Source organism: Hyperolius riggenbachi, chromosome 6 (assembly GCF_040937935.1).
Source record: "Hyperolius riggenbachi isolate aHypRig1 chromosome 6, aHypRig1.pri, whole genome shotgun sequence".
NCBI lineage: Eukaryota > Metazoa > Chordata > Amphibia > Anura > Hyperoliidae > Hyperolius > Hyperolius riggenbachi.
In genome coordinates this window covers 99,333,539-99,357,921 of record NC_090651.1, presented here as the reverse complement: position 1 = coordinate 99,357,921, position 24,383 = coordinate 99,333,539, and the positions used below count along the sequence as shown (strand labels likewise).

Genomic DNA, 24,383 nt, shown 5'->3' with positions numbered 1-24,383 from the left:
CACCAATACATAACACATTGTGTTACAGTGGCTAAGATGCAAATATAATGCAGTGAGGTATAATGAGAGATGGGGAACTAAACATCTTTTTACACAAAAAGGGGAATATATAAATATATATATATATATATATATATATATATATATATATATATATATATATATATATATATATTTTAAAGGGGTTCTCTTAAAGCTAAAACTGACACCTGGGGCTTCTATCGTCCCCCTGCAGCTGTAATGTCCCGCTCCGTTCCCTGCCACTGGTAACCTGCTAATTATTAGTCTAACTAGACAATAGAACTGTGGTTGCGCGGCCTTGGCCGCACGTGTCATCGGGAGCTTATGGTGCATTACAAGAAAACTTTGTACTGCGCCTGCGCAGTAAGCTCCACGGCCGCGCAGCCGCAGTTCTATTCGTCTAGTTAGAAGCCCTAGATAAGTGCCAGTTTTAGCTTTTTTAAACATACCAAAGAACCCATTTTAAAGAGGGAGTATATAATCCTTGCAGTATAGGGTCCCTGGTTTGATTTCCTGCCCAGGACACTATCTGTTCATAGTATATTCTCCCTGTGTCTGCGTGGGTTTCCTCTGGGGTCTCAGGTTTCCTACCAAAAACATACAGATAAGTTAATTGGGTTCCCCTAAAAATTGGTCCACGATTACGATACATACAATACATACACATATGACTATGATAGGGATTAGATTGTGAGCCCCTCTGAGAGACAGTTAGTGACAAGACAAAATACTCTGAACAGCGTTGCGGAAGATGTCGGTACTATATAAATACTAAATAATAATCTGTGCAGATTTTCAATGTAATAAGATGTTAGCTTGCATTTTTAAGAACACTTAATAGCGACAGAGCAAAAACTGACAAAGTAGGCAATCTTTAGCCTGACTTGGAACAGGGGGAGGCTTGTGTTTATTTTAATAATAAGGACCTTCTTGAAATGAGATAACTGAGGAGGAGGAAGAGGAGCTGTACCATGGACTGTGCTGCACTTATTGAGGTCAGTGACCCCTTGCTTTAGGTTTAAGTGTAATTCATTAAACTACAGCAAGGAATATCTGTTCTGGATACTTGCTCACCAGGGCCATAAATCAAGTTTGCAGGATCAAATTAGATTTATGATGAAATGTAATCTAAATGTGTTGGAGCAATGCTGTGCAAGTGTGAAACTTTTCAATGCAGTATATAACTGTATAAGCATCACTTAACCTGAATTGCAAAGATGATGTTTTATGCCTCTCCAAGTACTAGAGGCAGTGCTGCTGTGGTGAAATCCTTGCCATGTTTATAATTGACCCTAAGGCTGGGACCACACTTACATCCATGGAAAACAGCTGCAGGTTTCTGAAGAATATTTAGCAGATTTAGTGTATGTTTAAATGCGCACTTCACCCACAATTCACCAGCACTCATGATAGAAAAATCGCACCAGTCCAAATGCATGCGCGTCACCATTGGCAAATGTGACTTCACATTGTGTGAAATTTTACGCAATTTTGAACAAGTGTGGTCGCAGCCTTAACCATTAGATGATCGCTGCAGAATGTATATACGCCCCCAAAAGCTTTACTTCCGCACCTGGGGCGTGTATTCATGCATCGTCGTTATAGCTCTGCGAACAATCTTGTACACCCCCCATCACCACTCATTAGAGCGATAATTGTTGCATGGGAACATCCGGTCCCAGTGCCTGATGAATGAATGATCACTGTTTCAGAGATTAGCAGTAATCATTCATTGAAATGAAAGTAAAAACATACAAACTCAATTCCTGTTAAAGGGAATCTGAAGTGAAAATAAACTTATGATGAAGTACAGGAAGCGTTAAAACTTCAGTTATCTATGCAAAACTTGGGTCGGAGACGGTCTTATTTTCTGAAGCACTTTTACATCAAAGAAACTGAAAAAACGCTTCAGATGAGTTTTTACTGCAGGGGAATGCAAAGGGTCATAAGCTCTGCTTTGTTTCATAGTTTAAAATACAGTGTGTTGTTTTTTATGACAGATTGATGCAGTGTTTTAAAATAAATATATAGATAGATAGATTCACACTGAAGGCATCCAAACTATGTATTAACACATGTGGAAGTATAGTACATAACCAAAAAGTGTGAAACTGAAAATATGTCATATTCCAGGTTCTTCAAAGTAGCCACCTTTTGCTTTGATTACTGCTTTGCACACTCTTGACATTCTCTTGATGAGCTTCCAAGAGGTAGTCACCTGAAATGGTCTTCCAGCAGTCTTGAAGGAGTTCCCAGAGATGCTTAGCATTTGTTGGCCCTTTTGCCTTCACTCTGCAGTCCAGCTCACCCCAATCCATCTGGATTGGGTTCAGGTCTTGTGACTGTGGAGGCCAGGTCATCTGGCGCAGCACCCCATCACTCTCCTTCCTGGTCAAGTAGCCCTTACACAGCCTGGAAGTGTGTTTGGGGTCATTGTCCTGTTGAAAAATAACAACAATAACAATATTTATATAGTGCTTTTCTCCCTGGGGACTCAAAGCGCTGTGACCCTGCATTATGCAGTCTCAAAGGCTAGGGAAAAGAGGTGAGTGTTTAGCCTTTTTTAAAGCTGTCCAGGAAAGGAGCCTCTCGTACTGATTGTGGAAGTGAGTTCCATAGAGTAGGGGCTGCATAGGAAAAGGCCCGAGCACCAAATGTTAAGTGTATCCTGGGAATAACCAGTTTCATCTTGTTGGCAGAGCGGAGGGTGCGTGAAGGGGCATAAAGTTCCACTATGTATTTGGGTCCCATGTGGTGTAGAGCCTTGAATGTCAGCAGGCAGATCTTACAATTGATTCTCCATTTTACTGGCAACCAGTGAAGAGTTTGCAGTACTGGGGTGATGTGTGAGCTGCGGGGGGCATTAGCTAGGAGTCTGGCTGCAGCATTCTGTACTAGCTGTAAGGGGCGCAGAACCTTATCTGTAGATCCGATGAACAGGGCGTTGCAGTAGTCTAGGTGGGAGGATACAAATGATGGTCCAACTAAATGCAAACCGGATTAAATAGCATGCTGCTGCAAGATGCTGTGGTAGCCATGCTGGTTCAGTATGCCTTCAATTTTGAATAAATCCCCAACAGTGTCACCAGCAAAGCACCCCCACACCATCACACCTCCTCCTCCATGCTTCATAGGGGGAAACAGGCATATAGAGACCATCCGTTCACCTTTTCTGCGTCGCACAAAGACACGGTGGTTGAAACCAAAAATCTCAAATTTGGACTCATCAGACCAAAACACAAATTTCCACTAGTCCAATGTCCATTCCTTGTGTTCTTTAGCCCAAACAAGTCTCTTATGCTTGTTGCCTGTCCTTAGCAGTGGTTTCCTAGCAGATATTCTACCATGAAGGCCTGATTCACACAGTCTCACCTTAACAGTTGTTCTAGAGATGTGTCTGCTGCTAGAACTCTGTGTGGCATTGACCTGGTCTCTAATCTGAGCTGTTAATCAGCAATTTCTGAGGCTGGTGACTCGGATGAACTTATCCTCCACAGCAGAGGTGACTCTTGGTCTTCCATTGCTGGGGCGGTCCGCATGTGAGCCAGTTTCTTTGTAGCGTTTGATGGTTTTTGAGACTGCACTTGGGGGCACATTCAAAGTTTTCTCAATTTTTCGGACTGACTGACCTTCATTTCTTAAAGTAAGGATGACCACTCGTTTTTCTTTACTTAGCTGCTTTTTTCTTGCCATAATACAAATTCGAACAGTCTATTCAGTAGGACTACCAGCTGTGTATCCACCTGACTTCTCCACAACGCAACTAATGGTCCCCACCCCATTTATAAGGCAAGAAATCCTTATTAAACCTGACGGGTCACACTTGTGAAGTGAAAACCATTTAATGTGACTACCTCTTGAAGACCATCAAGAGAATGCCAAGAGTGTGCAAAGCAGTAATCAAAGCAAAAGGTGGCTACTTTGAAGAACCTAGAATATGACATAATTTCCGTTTTGGTTATATACTATACTTCCACATGTGTTACGGTAATTCATAGTTTGGATGCCTTCAGTGTGAATCTATAGTGTTTATAGTCATGAAAATAAAGAAAACTATTTGAATGAAAAGGTGTGTCCAAACTATTGGTCTGTACTGTGTGTGTGTGTGTGTGTGTGTGTGTGTGTGTGTGTATATATATACGTATATATATATATATATATATGTGTGTGTGTGTGTGCGTGTGTGTGTGTATATATATATATATATATATATATATATATATATATATATATATGAGACACCTTTTTTTTGCTACTAATGTTCTGTTTATTATCCGTACTACAATTCACTACATCATAAGGATGTTTTTGGTTTTTTCTAGACGCTGCTACTCACATGAATTTGTGTCCAATCGGTATAAAATTCCTGCTGACTTTGTGTTAGTTGGGGAGGTCTACACTGTCTGCAAACCTGGAGATGTGTGGTGGTACAGAGTTATTGTCCACTCTGTCATCAATTCTGAAGAAGTTCAGGTCTACTATCCAGACTATGGTAATGTGGCCACCGTGAAAAGAAGCTGGCTGCGATTCCTAAAGTAAGTGTTTGGTTCAACGCTGTAATGCTGTCTTGATGTGTTTTGGAGGACTCTAACTTTGTTAGGTAACGTTCATCAGAAACTTACACAGCTGTATGCTCTGCTCTACTTGGGCAGCTATGACGTGATTAAAACCACTGCCATCTGGTGGTTAAAAGCATGAATTGCACATCTACTTTTAAAACCATATACAAGTTGTGTAAATGACAACTTCAAGAAATAAATACTTGTTTCAAATTCATAAACAATCATGATAAAAACTGCTATAGAAATTCTTATGAATGTACCGGTAATTGTGTTAATCAATTAAAAATTAAAAAAAAAGCATATTTCCCTTACTTAAAGGAGTTATCCGGGCTATCAAAAAAAAAAAAATAAAGGCTACTTACCGGGGGCTTCCTCTAGCCCTAAGCTCCCAGGACCTCCCTCACCGCACCTCTGCGCGCAGCCGTTCGCCGGAGCTCCGTCCCGGTCCCCGGCGATGACGTCAGAGCGACCTCCAGGTCGCTCTGTACTGCGCCTGCGCGAGCGGCGCTGTCAATCACCTCCACGTGGGCCGGAGCGAACTGCGCAGGCGCAGAACTACCGCCACTTGGGCCAGAGCAGTCCACTCCAGCCCACGTGCCGGTAAGTAGCCTTTATTTTCTTTTGATAGCCCGGATAACTCCTTTAAGGTAATTTTTGGAATACATGTAGCACTTTTTCTCCCAAAAAAAAGTGTGTTTGTGGTGGGGGGGAGTCAGTGTGTCTTGTATTCTGAATATGCAAACAGGTCCCCCCCTTTCCCCCCTAACAATCCAGCAGCATGCTCTGATTCCTCTGAGCTGCCGTAATCAGAAAATGCTGCCGATGTACACTACAGTCTTCCGTGGCCTCCATACTTCCTGGCTGGTGCCTTCTAGCTGCGTGCGTCATGCACGACCCCTGCACACTTTGCTGTCATGAGGCAGGATTTTGGGTTACCAAGACAATCCGTTTTTTTCATTTGTGACACTCACAGATCAAAGATTGGCCTAACAGATGTTAATATTATACCATCAGAGCTGGAGAAAGTACTTTTGAGCAAGAATACTACCAAAAAGGTCTTGCGGTATTCTAGTTTTCTATTGGCCAATAGGGATAAGCAAAGGTTCTCTTCATAATAGATGACTTCAGGCTGATTCTAGCATACCTAGCGAAAATTGGGTAGAATTTAAAGAATTTGCTAAAACTGTAATTGAGTCAAAGGATAAATTGATTCACCTTAAGTGGTTTTATCGGGCATATCTTTCCCCTCTCTTGCTCGCTAAAATGAGTGATGTCTACAATGATCGTTCCTTTAAGAGCTCATTTACAGTACTAAATGTGTTTGAAAGTAAATGCATTTGTGTGTTTTTGTGCATTTCTATAATTTTTACAACATTGTCAAACCACTGTGAAGTGACGTAGAGGGAAAGGAAACCAGCTGATTCATGGTCTTATTTGCATGATCCATACCCTGAAACACACATAGCATGCATTACTATGCGCTATAGTGCATTTTAATCACTCCCAACTTGTTGAAATGCAATGTTTAGCAACACGCTATTGTACTGTGAATGATAAAATAAGTCTATGGACTTTCATGTTACCATGTTCATCACACACTATGTGCAGTGGATCATAACTCACTGCAACTCAGTGTGAATGAGCCCTAAGTGTGATGCTCCAGATGCGGACTTTATACATCGGGGGTGCTCATTGGGTCGATCGCAGTCTACCTTTAGATTGCGAAGAACTGCTGGGTAGATTGCGAAGGACTTTTTAAAATAGTGCGCCGGACGCTGACTGTGCAGCATCGGTGTACCATCAAATTGTGTTGCCCTATGCAGAGCAGCAAGGAGCCAACCAGGGGAGGCACAGGGAGAGGCGCGGACGGAGAGCCACTGGCTGATCTTCCACGTCTTCCTTCCCGGCCTTCCCATCTTCCTCTCCGACCGCCGCTCAACCACCCTCGTATCAGCGACCGGCAGTGTAGAGAAGAGCGGTGACCTAGCAACTGTACATATAGCTGCCGCTATTAAGCCACCTCTCTCCTTTCTACTGCGGGTCACCTCTGATATGAGGTCTATGTGCCGGGCATGCAGTGCCAGCGAGGGGGATCCCAGTGTGGTGGAGGAGGGTGACCACCGCTCAATCAGGTTAACAGCGGCGGCTGGTGGAGGGGGAGGAGGGCATACCTGGCTGCCTATACTGGAGCACATATGTCTGGCTACCTATAATGGAGCACATTTCTGGCTACCTATACTGGAGCACATATGCCTGGCTACTTATACTGGAGCACATATGTCTGACTACTTATACTGGAGCACATACGCCTGGCTACTTATACTGGAGCACATATGCCCCAACACGCTTGTCACGATCTGTTCCTGCTGGTGACGTTTGTGAACTGTATGGACTTCCTCTGTTCACCAGCAGATGTCCCCTCTCATTTCAAGAACACTTTACATTCCTCCTGAAGTTCCCTCTGCCCACCAGCAGAGGTCTCTGTATTCAAGAACTGGCTTGCTTGACTATTCAATTGCTTATTGATTGTATTTGCTTGACTTCCTGGTATCTGATCTCGGCTTGTATGACGTTCCAATTGCCTGCTGCATTATGTACTATGCCTGAATGTATATTATTGTATATATTAGTTAGTTAGCTTAGTTTAGACAGGGTCCGGGGTTCACTGTGTGCACACTGTATATATTATATGTGGGGTTGTATGTCTGATTGCAAGACATTTGCCTACAATCGTATTGCCAGTTGTTTGCAGTCTTATTGCTATTTTGTACAGTTACTTGAATACGCTTGTATGTATGTTCATACGCCGATTGCATTTTCACCTGTATATATCTGGCACTTGGTAAATAAACCTTTACTTTATTTCACCTTATCCCTGGTTTGGTCTTCAGTATTTCCACAATTAGTGACAATCTGTATTTAGTGCAAAGCTATGTGCACTGTCATAACAGAATGAACTAGCCATACACAGTCACTAGGAAATACTGAAGGTTCATTTGTTCAGCCATGGCAGTTAACCAGACCCAGCTAATTAGATCAAGGAATATTCCTGCTACCTCCATGCTTGCAGTCATAGGAATTGAATGGACTTTCCAGCATAGTGATTAATATTCCTTGCTAGCAGAGGATGAAGAGGACTATTGTTCTGAGGACATGTCTGTATATTCCTATGATGAATTAATGCAGATTATTGTAAAAGTTGAATCTTCTGTTTATCGGGGAGAGTTTGAAAAGTCTGAGGTACAAGCTTTGCTGCAGATTTTGCAAACTCTTAGGGCTCGTTTCCACTATAGCGAATCCGCATGCGGGCACTGCATGCGGATTCACATACTTAATGTTAGTGGATGGGGCTGTTTCCATGTGTGCGGCGGCGGCGGCGTTTTTCGTTGCGGGGAAAATCTGCACGACAGGGTCGTGCAGATTCGCGTGCGGCAGGAATGCGGGCGAATCGCCGCTAATGTATTCTATAGGGAAATCGCATGCGGCTTTGTCATGCGGATTTCCCCGCGATTTCGCATGAAAGCCAATGGAATTTAACACAGGCAGTGACATGGTTAAATTCGCATGGCTCCTTGCCATGCGAAATCGCATGCGAAATCGCGGGTAAATCTGCATGCGGAAACGCAGCCGCATGCGATTTCTTCAGCGGTGGAATCCAGGCGATTCCGCACCGCTACAGTGGAAACGAGCCCTTATAAGAATGAAAAGCCCTGTTACCTCTTGGAATCAAGCCAGATCCTTGCCAGTAATTAGACAGACTGAGCCAATTAAATCCAATCATGGTCCTGCTACCCCCATTAACACTGGAAACACATTTGTTTCAGTTATGGAAGTTGACTGGACTATTCAGCATAATAAATATTATTCCTTGTTAGCAGATAAAGACAAACATGATTTTTATAATAAATTGTCAGTGTATTCCCGTGAGGAATTAATGCAAATTATTAGGCATGTTAAATCCCTTGTGCAACAGGGCAAGTTTGCAGAATATGAGGTGCAATCTTTATTGCAAATTCTGCAAACTCTTGTCACTGTAAGAGAGCCTTCCGCATCCTGGACTCAAACCAGAACCTTGCCAGTTTCCATTTATTGTAATAAATCCTCCACAGCAATAAATCAGTTTGAACCAATTAAAACAAATTATGTTCCAGTTACCTCCTCACTGACAGCGCAATCCTCAAGTTGTGCTCAGGATAATCTATCAGTTCCCATTAAAAGTGACTGGGACCCTCCATTTGGAAGATGGGAGATTGAGTGTCTGTTTAATGAATTGGTGGATGATTGGAGGTCGTTTACTCAGTATTATGCTCAGAAAGATTAATCATTTGTATTTGCATGTATAAGATCTGCACAAATGTTGGTTAACTTGGATGCTTGCATGCAAAGGTATGTTTCCCCATTAATTGATGCATGGGAAAAAGTTCTGTCTACCTACTTTCCTTCTGCTGATCTTTCTAATGACCAGTTCACACAGCGCTCAGTGGCTAAAGTTAAGTCTAGTTCTAGTCATAAATCAATTTCTCTTCAGACTGCAAAGAAATCTACACCTTAGATAAAGCAGTATCCAGTTAGGTACTTATCCGTTAGCCGGGCGCATCCGGCAGGTGGCGCTGTTGTAGCGAATTTCGATGTGCTGGGTTGTATCTAATTCCATTCATACTTCAACGTAGTACTGTGTGAATGGAAGCGCCACAGGTGGCGCTAATTGCATTGATACGTTAACAATACAGTGTTAATGGCAAGGAATACATTGTATTTGAAGTGGCTGGCACTTTTACATGGAATTCAAATGAAGGCGGCGGCAATGTAACAGATGAAGCCGCCGCCTTCGTCTGTTCTTCTTCTTCTCCCCCTTTGCCCTCCTCTCGCTTCTACAATGCTGGCAGCCTGCGGGGACATGCGTCTCCCCCCAGAGTCGTTTGTCACGGCAGGGAATCCTGCTTGTTTCCTTGCGACGAACGACTGTGGGGGGGACAGGCGTGCCCCCCCTCAGCTGGCAGGGTTGTATAGTTGAGAGAGGGCAAAGGGGGAGAAGAAGAACAGACGAAGGCGGCGGCTTCATCTGTTACATTGCCGCTGCCTTCATTTGAATTCCATTAAGTGCCACTGCCGGCCACTTCAAATACAATGTATTCCTTGCTATTAACACTGTATTGTTATCAACGTATCAATGTAATTAGCGCCACCTGCAGCGCTTCCATTCACACAGTACTACATTAACTAAGTATGAATGGAATTAGATACAACCCAGCGCATTGAAATTCGATACAACAGCGCCACCTTCCGGATGCGCCCGGCTAACGGATAAGTACCTCCAGTTACTTACCAAGAGCCTGTTTTTGCTTTGAAAACCGTCAAGAAAGCAAAGAGTAAACGGAAATAATTTCCAACCTCATCCATTCACCATTCACTACCTGTTGCACCAGATCCAGGTGTAATCACCTTACAGACTTTGACACAAAAGCCTGCAGACTCTTGCACCCAGTCACCTGCAGAACCTCACATCCAGCCATCTGCAGAACCTCACATCCAGCCATCTGCAGAACCTCGCATCCAGCCATCTGCAGAACCTCTCATCCAGCCATCTGCAGAACCTCTCATCCAGCCGTCTGCAGAACCTCTCATCCAGCCGTCTGCAGAACCTCTCATCCAGCCGTCTGCAGAACCTCTCATCCAGCCGCCTGCGGAACCTCTCATCCAGCCGCCTGCGGAACCTCTCATCCAGCCGCCTGCGGAACCTCTCATCCAGCCGCCTGCGGAACCTCTCATCCAGCCGCCTGCGGACTCTTGCATCCAGCCTCCTGCGGACTCTTGCATCCAGCCTCCTGCGGACCCTTGCATCCAGCCTCCTGCGGACCCTTGCATCCAGCCTCCTGCGGACCCTTGCACCCAGCCTCCTGCGGACTCTTGCACCCAGCCTCCTGCGGACTCTTGCACCCAGCCTCCTGCGGACTCTTGCACCCAGCCTCCTGCGGACTCTTGCACCCAGCCTCCTGCGGACTCTTGCACCCAGCCTACTGCGGACTCTTGCACCCAGCCTACTGCGGGCTCTTGCACCCAGCCTACTGCGGGCTCTTGCACCCAGCCTACTGCGGGCTCTTGCACCCAGCCTCCTGCGGGCTCTTGCACCCAGCCTCCTGCGGGCTCTTGCGCCCAGCCTCCTGCGGGCTCTTGCGCCCAGCCTCCTGCGGGCTCTTGCACCCAGCCTCCTGCGGGCTCTTGCACCCAGCCTCCTGCGGACTCTTGCACCCAGCCTCCTGCGGACTCTTGCACCCAGCCTCCTGCAGAACTTTGCATACAGCTGCCTGCAGACTCTTGCATCCTGCCAGCCTGTCCAGCTGCATCTCTGCCAACAGGTACAGCGGAAGGTCTGCTTCAGCCCGCACAGGTTTTGCTTCAGCCCGCACAGGTTTTGCTTCAGCCCGCACAGGTTTTGCTTCAGCCCGCACAGGTTTTGCTTCAGCCCGCACAGGTTTTGCTTCAGCCGGCACAGGTTTTGCTTCAGCTCGCACAGGTTTTGCTTCAGCCCGCACAGGTTTTGCTTCAGCTTGCACAGACTGTATTGGGGTGTCTACCAACGGCCCAGCAAGGTGCTCAGCCAACGGCCCAGCCAAGCGCTCAGCTAATGGTCCAGATGCCTGTTGCCAGCCAGCCTGAAGCTAGCCAGCCTGTTGCCACCCTGCCTGAAGCTAGCCAGCCTGTTGCCACCCTGCCTGAAGCTAGCCAGCCTGTTGCCACCCTGCCTGAAGCTAGCCAGCCTGTTGCCACCCTGCCTGAAGCTAGCCAGCCTGTTGCCACCCTGCCTGAAGCTAGCCAGCCTGTTGCCACCCTGCCTGAAGCTAGCCAGCCTGTTGCCACCCTGCCTGAAGCTAGCCAGCCTGTTGCCACCCTGCCTGAAGCTAGCCAGCCTGTTGCCACCCTGCCTGAAGCTAGCCAGCCTGTTGCCACCCTGCCTGAAGCTAGCCAGCCTGTTGCCACCCTGCCTGAAGCTAGCCAGCCTGTTGCCACCCTGCCTGAAGCTAGCCAGCCTGTTGCCACCCTGCCTGAAGCTAGCCAGCCTGTTGCCACCCTCTCTGAAACTACCCAGACTGTTGCCACCCTCTCTGAAACTACCCAGCCTGTTGCTACCTTGTCTGATGCCCACCCTCTAAAGACTTTTGTTGATGCCCACTCTCAGACTTTTGATGTCCCTCAACTCCTACAGACTTCTGACAACAAAGCCCAGTTTTGCAGACCTCTGCTAAAGCCAAATCGATTGTCCTGGTGGGGGTATACTATTGAGCTGTTTTGCTGGAGACTTGTTTACATGCTGTCCTTCCTGCTGGTGTCTAGTCCACTGCCCTGCTTGATGACATCTGGTTCCTGGTTCTGCCTGCTGCCTTTCCTGATGACATCCAGTTCCTGGTTCTGCCTGCTGCCCTTCCTGATGACATCTGCTTCCTGGTTCTGCCTGCTGTTTTTCCTGATGACATCTGGTTCCTGGTTCTGCCTGCTGCCTTTCCTGATGACATCTGATTCCTGGTCCTTCCTGATGTTCTTCAGCCTGCTGTGCATCTTGCCTTGTTGCCTGACGGTCTCCAGTCTATCTGCCTTTTCGCCCAATGTTTCTTGGGACCCAGGTGGATGTGAATTGGTAGTCTGGTGGAGCGTCCTGAGGCCGCTCCTCAAGGGGGGGGGGGGGGGGTACTGTCACGATCTGTTCCTGCTGGTGACGTTTGTGAACTGTATGGACTTCCTCTGTTCACCAGCAGATGTCCCCTCTTATTTCAAGAACATTTTACATTCCTCCTGAAGTTCCCTCTGCCCACCAGCAGAGGTCTCTGTATTCAAGAACTGTGTCTCTGCAGCCTTGGAAGAGGTCACATGACCATCCTGCAGAGTATATAAGTCCAGCTACAACAGAACACTGTTGCTAGTTCATTGATGTGGATAGCCCAAGAGCCTGTGTTCTAGTCACTGCTCCTGTTACCTGTTTCCTGCTTCCTGATACCTGTTTCCTGATCCCTGTTACCTGATTGTTTGACTCCCTGGTGTATGATATTGACTTGCTTGACTATTCTATTGCTTATCAATTGTATTTGCTTGACTTCCTGGTATCTGATCTCGGCTTGTATGACGTTCCAATTGCCTGCTGCATTATGTACCATGCCTGAATGTATATTATTGTATATATTAGTTAGTTAGCTTAGTTTAGACAGGGTCCGGGGTTCACTGTGTGCACACTGTATATATTATATGTGGGTTGTTGTATGTCTGATTGCAAGACATTTGCCTACAATCGTATTGCCAGTTGTTTGCAGTCTTATTGCTATTTTGTACAGTTACTTGAATACGCTTGTATGTATGTTCATACGCCGATTGCATTTTCACCTGTATATATCTAGCACTTGGTAAATAAACCTTTACTTTATTTCACCTTATCCCTGGTTTGGTCTTCAGTATTTCCACAATTAGTGACAATCTGTATTTAGTGCAAAGCTATGTGCACTGTCATAACAAGGAGACTTGGGCGCAGCAGGGCAGGAGACTTGGGCGCAGCCGGCGCCACCATAGGCCGTAATAGGAACTACGGCTATAGCAGGCACAGGGAGTAACTTCAGCGCCGTCAGAAGACTGAGCTGAAGTTGCTTTTAAAATAATAATTCGGCTTCCAGCAAATTATTTCATTCCCCCACTATCCATGGCGGCCTGGAGGGGGAATAGTAATTAACACGGCCCGGACTTGTGCGGCAGCAGAATCAGCCATATAGTATGTAGAAAGCGAGAAGATAGTCGGCACATGCAAGCAAGATAGCATTAAAAAAGCTTTATTGCTGAGGCTTCATGCAGATTGCATAATGACAGAGTCCATAATAAAAAAAATGGTCCTACCCGTTACTATGGTGGCTGTGGGGTGAGGTGGAAGCGGTGGGGGCCGCCTAACGACCGTTTCGCTCTCCTGAGCGTCTTCTGAGGCAATGCGCATTGCCTCAGAAGACGCTCAGGAGAGCGAAGCGGTCGTTAGGCGGCCCCCACCGCTTCCACCTCACCCCACAGCCACCATAGTAACGGGTAGGACCATTTTTTTTATTATGGACTCTGTCATTATGCAATCTGCATGAAGCCTCAGCAATAAAGCTTTTTTAATGCTATCTTGCTTGCATGTGCCGACTATCTTCTCGCTTTCTACATACTATATCCTGCTGCAATTCAAGTCTGAGCACGCAAATTGAAGCATGACCTGTTACTATAACCTCTAGCAACCATCTATAGCTTTCAAGCACGCCATCTTCAAGCAGCTGCAGTGCCGGTTCTGTTGTGTTTACTTTTTCTTGTATAGAATCAGCCATATACCGGCTGTGTCCTGCGCCCAAGTCTCCAGCGCCGTTATCTCTCGTACGCCATATGCCTGGCTACTTATAATGGAGCACATGTCTGGCTACCTACACTGGAGCACATATGCCTGGCTACTTATAATGGAGCACATATGCCTGGCTACCTATACTGGAGCACATATGTCTGGCTACTTATACTGGAGCACATACGCCTGGCTACCTATACTGGAGCACATATGTCTGGCTACTTATACTGGAGCACATACGCCTGGCTACTTATACTGGAGCACATATGTCTGGTTACCTATACTGGAGCACATACGCCTGGCTACCTATACTGGAGCACATACGCCTGGCTACCTATACTGGAGCACATATGCCTGGCTACTTATACTGGAGCACATATGTCTGGCTACCTATACTGGAGCACATATGTCTGGCTACCTATACTGGAGCACATACGCCTGGCTACTTATACTGGAGCACATACGCCTGGCTACTTATACTGGAGCACATATGCCTGGCTACCTATACTGGAGCACATATGTCTGTCTACTTATACTGGAGCACATATGCCTGGATACTTATACTGGAGCACATACGCCTGGCTACTTATACTGGAGCACATATGTCTGGCTACCTATACTGGAGCACATACGCCTGGCTACTTATTCTGGAACACATTTGCCTGTCTACTTATACTGGAGCACATATGTCTGGCTACCTATACTGGAGCACATATGCCTGGCTACTTATACTGGAGCACATACGCCTGGCTACTTATACTGGAGCACATATGCCTGGCTACCTATACTGGAGCACATATGCCTGGCTACTTATACTGGAGCACATATGTCTGGCTACTTATACTGGAGCACATACGCCTGGCTACTTATACTGGAGCACATATGTCTGGCTACCTATACTAGAGCACATATGCCTGGCTACTTATACTGGAGCACATATGCCTGGCTACTTATACTGGAGCACATCTGTCTGGCTACTTATACTGGAGCACATACGCCTGGCTACTTATACTGGAGCACATATGCCTGGGTACTTTTACTGGAGCACATATGTCTGGCTACCTATACTGGAGCACATATGTCTGGCTACCTATACTGGAGCACACATGCCTGGCTACCTATACTGGAGCACATACGCCTGACTACTTATACTGGAGCACATATGTCTGGCTACTTATACTGGAGCACATATGTCTGGCTACCTATACTGGAGCAAATATGTCTGGCTACCTATACTGGAGCAAATATGTCTGGCTACCTATACTGGAGCACATATGCCTTGTTACTTATACTGGGGCATGTACACCTGGCTACCTATACTGGAGCACATATGTCTGGCCAGGGCTGTGGAGTCGGTACAAAAATCTTTATACTCCAACTCAGACTCCTCAGTTTATGAAACCACAACTCCGACTCCAGGTACCCAAAATGGCTCCGACTCCTCGACTCCGACTCTTTAGGCTAATACTTAACAGGGCTGTGGATTTTGTTCAAAAATCATCCGACTCTGACTCCTCAGTTTATGAAATCAACGACTCCGACTCCGGGTACCCAAAATTGCCCCGACTCCAACTCGGACTCCACAGCCCTGTGTCTGGCTACCTATACTGGAGCACATATGCCTGGCTACCTATACTGGAGCACATATGCCTGGTTACTTATACTAGAGCACATATGCCTGGCTACTTATAGTGGAGCACATATGTCTGACTACTTATACTGGAGCACATATGCCTGGCTACTTATACTGGAGCACATATGCCTGGCTACTTATACTGGAGCACATATGCCTGGCTACCTATACTAGAGCACATATGCCTGGCTACCTATACTGGAGCACTTATGCCTGGCTACCTATACTGGAGCACATATGCCTGGCTACCTATACTGGAGCACATATGCCTGGCTACCTATACTGAAACACATGCCTGGCTACCTATACTGGAGCACATATGACTGGCTACCTATACTGGAGCACATATGCCTGGCTACCTATACTGGAGCACATATGCCTGGCTACCTATACTGGAGCACATATGCCTGGCTACTTTTACTGGAGCACATATGTCTGGCTACTTATACTGGAGCACATATGCCTGGCTACCTATACTGGAGCACATATGCCTGGCTACCTATACTGGAGCACATATGTCTGGCTAACTATACTGGAGCACATATGCTTGGCTACTTTTACTAGAGCACATATGCCTGGCTACCTATACTGGGGGCACATATGCCTGGCTACCTATACTGGAGCACATATGCCTTGCTACCTATACTGGGGGCACATATGCCTTGCTACCTATACTGGGGGCATCCATACCTGACTACTTATACTGGGTGCACCCATACCTGACTACTTATACTGGAGCACATATGCCTTGTTACTTATACTGGAGCACATATGCAACGCTACCTGTACTGGAGCACATATGCCTGGCTACTTATACTGGAGCACAAATGCCTGGCTACTTATACTGGAGCACATATGCCTGGCTACCTGTACTGGAGCACATATGCCTGGCTACCTGTACTGGAGCACATATGCCTGGCTACCTATACTGGAGCACCTATGCCTGGCTACCTATACTGGGGACACATATGCTTTACTACCTATACTGGGGGCATCCATACCTGACTACTTATACTGGGGGCACCCATACCTGACTACTTATACTGGGGGCACCTATACCTGGCTACCTATACTGGGGGAAGGAAAGTCTGCTCAATGATGTGGTGGTAGAGGGAAGGGATCTGTATTTGCCTTTGCCCAGTCATGATGGCAAAGGGGGTGGGGGAGAGAGAGATATGCAAAGATTAGCTTGTAAATATTGGTAGATCTCTGGGGCGTGGTAATTTTCAAAGTTGCTCGCGAGTTGAAAAAGTGTTTGCACCCTGCCCGTTATACATTGTTTGGGTCTGAACGTTTGTCAACAAGTACTGGAAATCAGTTTTTCACTTTTTATCAATTGCTTTCAGGCAGGGGACACACTTGACTGTTTTTGTGTGCGTTTTCTGCACAGAAAAACTGAGAACTTCTGCTAATGGGCTAGTTAACACTCAATGGGCTCAATTCTGGTAGCATTTAGTAAATAATTACCTCATGGAATTGGGTTTACCTCATGAGGGAAATCAACTTTTGAATTCTGGTAGTTTAAGTAAAGTTTTACCTCATGTAATTTCATGAGGTAATTCTTGTGGTAATTTTCTACTAAAATGTGTGGTATTTAGTAGTGAAATACCTCACACTTGAATTATGAAGTGAAATAAGGTGCGTGTTTGCATGTCTTTTACCTCACATAATTAGACCTACCTCTACCACATGATAAATGCAGTCTTGTGATAGAATTGTGATATCTGTCACATAACATGGAGCCTTTTCAGCTTGTTCTGTGTTCAGGGCCCCCGTATTTTGCTGAAATAAGTAAAAGTGATCTGACCAACTAATCCCCCCCCCCCCCGCCATCTTCCATTTTGTTTTAAAAAAGAAGTGCTCAACACCCTGTACAACTTCATCTGCCGTGACCCCCCCCCCCCCCCCCCCCAACATTGTCAGCCATTCCCCAACCTCTGGTTGGAAAAAAAAAGTAAAAATGCTACAACCCACAGCCTCTACTTTAAAAAAAAAAGAAGTAAAACTGCAGCAAACACCGATTTCCCCCTCCTCCTCTGGTTAAAAGTGCTCCGAGTCCCCCCCAGCAGCCTCTAAAAGTAAAAGTGCTGTAACTACCCCTCCAGACCCCCAGCCTCTAAAAGTAAAAGTACTCACACCCCCAGTCTCTAAAAGTGCTGATCCCTCCCCCAGCCTCTAAAAGTGCTCCAACCCCCCCTCCCCCCAGCCTCTAAAAGTGCTCCTACCCCCTCCCCTCCCTCCCCCCAGCCTCTAAAGGTAAATGAGCTGGATTTTTTTATATATATAATGGATGCCTATAAATTTACTTTTCATAGTTTGATACATAATCAAATACACCTTCCCTCCTCAACAAAAAAACAAAACAAAAATATCTTCCAAAGACTATCCTAACTTATGGAAGACAATTAAACACTATTACTTATTTGCTGCAGGTTTACCACTGAAATACCTCATGTTTTACCTCACTCTATGCATTTACCTCATGTTTTACCTCATGTTTGGAAATGAAGAAAAATCTTTCAGAATTGATAAAAGAAGAGGAAAATACCTCATGAGGTATTTTACCTACAAAAAAAATATTTACCTCACATAGCTACCAGAATTGAGCCCAATGAGTTTTTCGTGCACAGAAAAAAAGCTGACATTCTGTAGAATAATTCTGCACGTTTTGTCAGTTTTTTCTATAAATTACATTCGCTAATGTCAAAAAATGTGCACGGTTTTCTGCAAAGAATGCATGCAGAAAAACGTGCGCAAAAAACTGAAAGACAAGTATGTCCCCTGCATAAAGCTACCAGTAGTATTGTTGTTATTTAATCCATGTAAGCTGGGTTCTTGAGGATGTTTCATGTGGTAAGCACAAAAAGATTCTCATATGATTCCTCTTATTCTATGCTAGGAAATGTATCATCCTGAAGTGGAAACTGCCCCGAGTTACATCTATAGATGACTGGAAAACTCTGGTTAATGCAGCCTTGCCTCTGTAAAAGTGTGGAATAGCTCTTTATTTTCAGTGAACTGTTAGACTGTAAAATGCATAACTGTTCAGAAACTGGGGAAATGGGGTTGTTCTTTAGGTTTTTACTGATACTGTGTGTGTGCAGGACCATTTTATGCTGCTTCTGCTGGTAATTCTCTGAATAATCTTACTGAAGAGGCTTTTAATTGAAACACAGCGTTTCTTCTTTGCTCTAAAAAAAATTTTTTTTCGAGCATATTCTATACAACCAGCATTTTTTTATTTACTAGAACAGCATTCAAAGGGTTACACACAGGACTTAAAAGTTCAGTGCAGAGAAATCTAGATGGAACTAGAGATAATGTTATCTTGTGTTTACTTAATTGTATCAAGTGAGGAATATGACACATTCTCTGACTGCAGAAGCAGACAGGAACTCGGCTCATTTCTGCCTTCAATACATAATGAATAAAACCAGTTATAAATAAAATGCAAAGTCAGCACTCAAAGCAAAAAAAGTTATTTTGGGAACTTGTAATTTCTAAATGAATAATAATACTTATGCACAAATGCAAATATAACCGTATGGCATATAAAAAGTAGGAAAACATGTTTTTATTGAATATTATGTCAGGGTTTTCTACCGCTTTAAAATGTGTTTGCCTGATTTTTCATTTTATCTTTCAGGGCTTGTTATATGACGCTACCTGCCCAGGCTTTGCCTGCTTCACTAGCATATATGACCCCAGTACAGGTATATGCATTGGACAAAGCTGGTGCTGCTTGCAAGCATTGTACTGTGATGTTGTACTTGTAAAATGTATCACTTTGCTTGCAGGATCATTGGCCAACTGAAGCCATTAAGGTGTTCCAGCATTTCCACATACGTGGCCCTGTCATTGGAATTGCGGTTCAGTATATGTCAGACCGGCTGTACCTCTTCCTTTGTGATACATCCACTGATGAAGATGTATATCTGCACCAGTTGTTAATTGATCGTGGTTTTGCCAGCATGACTCAGGAGCTTGGATCGTGCAAGGTGAGTGAAATCACAAAAAATAAATAAAAATGCTAATACCTGTTTTTATAAAATTAGGCAGGACTTGTGGAGACAAAAAGAACACATGGGACACCAGGAGCTTGATCTGGTGTAATAGAGCCAGATAGTGGGTTTTGTTATAGCTGAAATGGAATACTCACAAGTTTGGGTTGCTCTAGGAGACAACCACTCATACAGGCATGTGGGAAACTAACGTTTTTTGCTGCAGGGTCACTATAGCAAACTGGAGGCACTCGGGATGATAAATTATTCCAAACTAGTACTCTAAAATAGTTTAATAGTAAACTGATCCTACCTGGAAGGTAAGGTTCACAGCAAAAGTATAAAAAAAAACAAAAAAACGTTATTTGCATTCCGCAGTGAAAACTGCTTCATCAGGTCAATATATGTGCTGGTATTAGGAGAGATTGGGTAACTTCAGGCACCAAGGCTTCCCAACATCTACTTATCCTGGCATGTACAGTACATTGACCTCATAAAGTTTAAAAAAAAATTATGCTTTTGCCGAGAACCACCTCCTTCAGGCAGGTGCTATGGTACTATTTTGAAGTACTGGTTTGGAATAATTTATCATTTTGGGTGCCTCCAGGCATCTAACGATTTGTTTTGCAAACTTGTCATTTGACTGAGAATTCATTCAAAAGAACTGATAGCTGGCAAGAAGAAGGTGTTCACTAGTCCGTTAACAGCTTTCTTACCTGAACAAAAAGTTTCACCCACCTCCTCTTTGCTGCTTAGTGGTAAACTCATTGTGAACAGCACTGTAGTTCAGCAGGCTCCTCCTCCTTCCCATTTTCTTCCTGCTGAATGTGAGGTATAACTTTTTGGGCTTCTAATGTGTTTGTAAAAGCTATTTGTGCCTCTCATTTGTTTGTGTTTCCTGTAATAACAAACCATTTCTCACTTTCTCATTTACTGTTTTGTTTAACCTCACTTTCTCATTTACTGTTCTGTTCAACTACTATGAACACACTGGGGAGGGTACGGAAAGGAAAATGCCTTACATGCTGAGCAGGGATAATCTAGAAATGAATTGATGATTAGTCTCTGCAGGGCTGGCCACAGAGTTAATTTCTCAGCAGCATTAGGAGAACATGGTGAGGTCAGATGATGAGCTCTGTGTTCACAATGAAAGACCTGATACGCTCCCTCAGCTTCTTCCTGACTACCTCATGGTTGATAGAGTGGGTCAATATGATGTAAGTAATTTTGGCTTGTAAATTGTATGCAGCTTTAAATTGGGCCAATCAAATTAACTCCCTCTCGACTTTGACCTAGTTTCAAGCTGCAGGAAACATCCATGCAAGCCAGAATTATTGTCCGTCTTATTGACAGTGTGATGGGAAAGAGTGTGCAGAAACATTAGTAGCAATGAAAAGTCATATTTTTATTTTGTTATATAGCTTTTTTTTTTTTTTTTTAGAACATTGCATCATTCTGTCATATTTGAAGTTTAGAAACTACACTCTGTCTTTTAGGTTGCTCTCACAGTAAAACGTTACAGGCGCACGTTGGTGCAGCCTGTAACGCAGCCTAACTCACAGCAATGAAAACTAAATGGGCTGTTCACAGTGCCCACGTTGCGCTACATTGTAACGCAGCACATTTAAACAAAGTGCTGCATGCTGTACGTTATACGCGGCTAAGCCGCGTCAGACTGTTTGCACATGCTCAGTAATGTTGGAGGAGGAGGTCTCCCCTCCTCCTCCGTGGCCAGCCACATGGCTAATTAATATTCACTGCACTGTGTGACGTGCAGTGTTTACTTCCTGGAGCGGCTGCTTTGTGCGGCGATTGGCTGATGGGACCACGTGATGCCGCATGCGTCCAAAAGTACGCATCACGGACGCATGAAGAGCCGCATAACGCGGCTCGATCTGACTTCCAGCTTCAACCCCACTATGCGTTGCGTTAGGTGCACGTTATGCGACCTTAACGTGGCATTTAACACAACGTCTTAGTGGGAAAGAAGCCTTAAGCTGTAAAACAAAGTAGTAAACACAAGAAAGGTTTGGATCAGCACCCAACAAAAATAGAGAGAAGCATGTGCCCAAGCTTATAGCATTCCACACCACTGGAGCCGTTGATTCAGTAAATCCACATGGAGCAGGCACCAGCGATGAAAGTAATTGTCTCTTTATTAATCACATCAGTTTAAAAGCAGCAGTATAACAACGACAGACCGCTGTTTCGAGCCATCGTGCTCTTTATCAAGTTGCCAAGACTGCAATACAAACATTCACCTTCCACCACTCCTTATCTATCATATCAGCACCAATCAGTGGTCAGCGGGGACTAAAGATACGTGATTGGTCAGTTGAGCCTGGATGCTCATTGGCCAGTGTCCTAAAGCGTCATAATGTACGCATTATTTACTTGTTGAGCCGCACGTAGTTGCGGATTGGCCGTCAGTTAGATGCGCCATGATGTACGCATCATTCATTTGCCTGGACGCATCTTGATGCGGATTGGCTGCTGTTTGGATGCGCCATGACGTACGCGTTGCTCATTGGCCAAGACGCATACTGATGCGGATTGTTCGCCGCGAAGTTAGACGGAGGTCTCACATTGGCTGGCATTTGGAATAGCTGATTGGCTGGCGATGGCGAGAGCGACGTTTTGAGGCTTTGGGCTACGCGGCGATATGGGGGCTCTTCCTATGTGCAGCAGGAACGATAGGGAGATAGGACAACTGTCTATTTTTAATAGGTGAGATTTTTTAGTACACTTAATCTTTAACATTTATATTCAGTGGGAGTGGTTTGACCTAGGGGGTGTGAATTTTTGTGTATCACACAGTTCCCCATCAGGTCTGTTTATACGCTGTGATTGGAGGATTCAAACGCTGACCACTGATTGGTGCTGATATGATATATAAGGAGTGGTGGAAGGTGAATGTTTCTATTGCAGCCTTGGCAACTTGATAAAGAGCATGATGGCTCGAAACAGCTGTCTGTCGTTGTTATACTGCTGCTTTTAAACTGATGTGATTAATAAAGAGACGATTACTTTCATCGCTGGTGCCTGCTCCATGTGGATTTACTGAATAAAATAAAGTAGAAATTATGACCCTTTGAACTTTCCTGCAGTAAAACCTTATCTCAAGCTCTCTCATCATCTCTTGGCTCTAATTGCTTTAGGAAACAGCTCTGTATTGTACCCAAATGGGTCAAATAGCTCAGAGAAATTATTTTGCGTAGATAACTGAAATTGTTTAACTCTTCCTGTACTGAAAAACAATATGGGCTTGTTCACACCTAGAGCGTTTTCGGGTTTTTTATAAAGTGCCAGCGATTTTCAAAATCGCCCTAAAAGCGCTTGTGCAATGATTCCCTATGAGAGTGTTCACATCTGAGCAGTTTGTTTCTGATCCGCTCAGCAAAGTGCTGCCTGTACCATTTTTGGAGCGATTTGCCTTAATGGAAGGTATAGAGAAATCACAATGTGTTTAAAAAAAACACTATGCATATCGATTTCCCCAGCACTTTCATGAATAAATACATTGTATTTATTAATTTCCGGCTGAAAGACTTCACTTCCTGATTGACATTAGGAAGTAAAAAAATAAAACAAAATCGCTTTGCAAAAGTGCTTAGAAAAGTGCTTTATAAAGATCACAGTGCGCAGCTAAGCTCCGGGAGGCGCTAAAAGAAATTGTGCAAAAAAAAAATAGAAAACTGCTGGTGTCAGCGATTTCGATTTTAGATGTGAACAAGCACTATGAGACTTTTTACTACTAATGTTCTATTTTCTAGATGTACTACACATGCAATTCATTATCTCATAACGATCTTTGCTTAGAAGGAAAACAAAGGCAACATTTTTCATGTACTACCCGCGTCTCTGCCTGCGATGATCACATGGAACCGCTGCAATGTGGATAGTGGAAATTGTCTCTAAGTGTCACACAAAAACGCCTACATCTGTTAACTGAATCATATGCTGTTTTTGTAGATTATGAAGAAATGTAGTTCATTTGTCCACTACTTGGTCCCATCTTCAGAGAAGCCAGAAGATTCATTTCACGAACCTTCAGTCTCCAGTGAAAACTGCACAGCAGAGCTGCAGAAGGAACAACCTCAAGTGCAGGTGATAACTTTCAATTTGCTGTTCATAAATGTTATCCTAGCTTTGTGTTGGTCCTCAGTGAAAGTGTGTGTCTGTGTCCGTGTGTGTCCGTGTGTGTCCGTGTGTGTCCGTGTGTGTCCGTGTGTGTCCGTGTGTGTCCGTGTGTGTGTGTGTGTGTGTGTATAGATGACTTTTAAATGATTGTATTTTTTGAACCAAAAGACGCTCCTGACCATAAGGCGCAACCAGGGGAAAAAAGTATACCAAACCTATTGTGTAGGGGCATCTTGTGGGTCTTCTCCCTCAATCCCTCCCAGTTATAATGTTGGGTCCCCCTTGTTGCTTTTGTCTTCCTTGTGTCCCCCTTTGTGCCCCCCCTCTCTTCTTCTGTGTTCCCCCAGCCCCATGCACAGTGCAGATGGAAGCAGCAGAGCATGTCTCACCTGCTCCGGGCACCTTCACACAATGAGCGACGTCTTCTCTCCCTCATGGCTTCCCCTAATGCCAGCTTCTGACTGCGTCATTACATGTGTCAGGTGCTAGGGGGAGAAGACTTTACTCATTGCGTGGAGATGCCCAGAGCAGGTCGGATACGCAATGCTTCTTCCCTGCATGTTACTCTGAACAGTGGGAGAGCACAGGACAGGGAGTACTCAACAAGTAATTGCGATGGGTCAGCTTGCATTTGTGAGCAAAAATATATATAAAACCAAGCGCTAGCTTTCCCCTATGTTACTTCT

At 44.7% G+C, this 24,383-nt stretch overlaps 1 protein-coding gene across 2 annotated transcripts in view; it reads left to right on the top strand.

The window, feature by feature from the left end:
• The window catches only part of TDRD5 (tudor domain containing 5), an 88,510-nt gene that overhangs the window by 30,429 nt on the left and 33,698 nt on the right, over positions 1 to 24,383 (top strand). For both annotated transcript variants that reach the window (XM_068239734.1, XM_068239735.1), the window contains exons 7-10: positions 4,344 to 4,556; positions 19,203 to 19,269; positions 19,354 to 19,554; positions 23,530 to 23,664. In XM_068239734.1, coding sequence (XP_068095835.1) covers positions 4,344 to 4,556; positions 19,203 to 19,269; positions 19,354 to 19,554; positions 23,530 to 23,664 — 616 coding nt within the window. The remainder of the gene's footprint in view (positions 1 to 4,343; positions 4,557 to 19,202; positions 19,270 to 19,353; positions 19,555 to 23,529; positions 23,665 to 24,383) is intronic.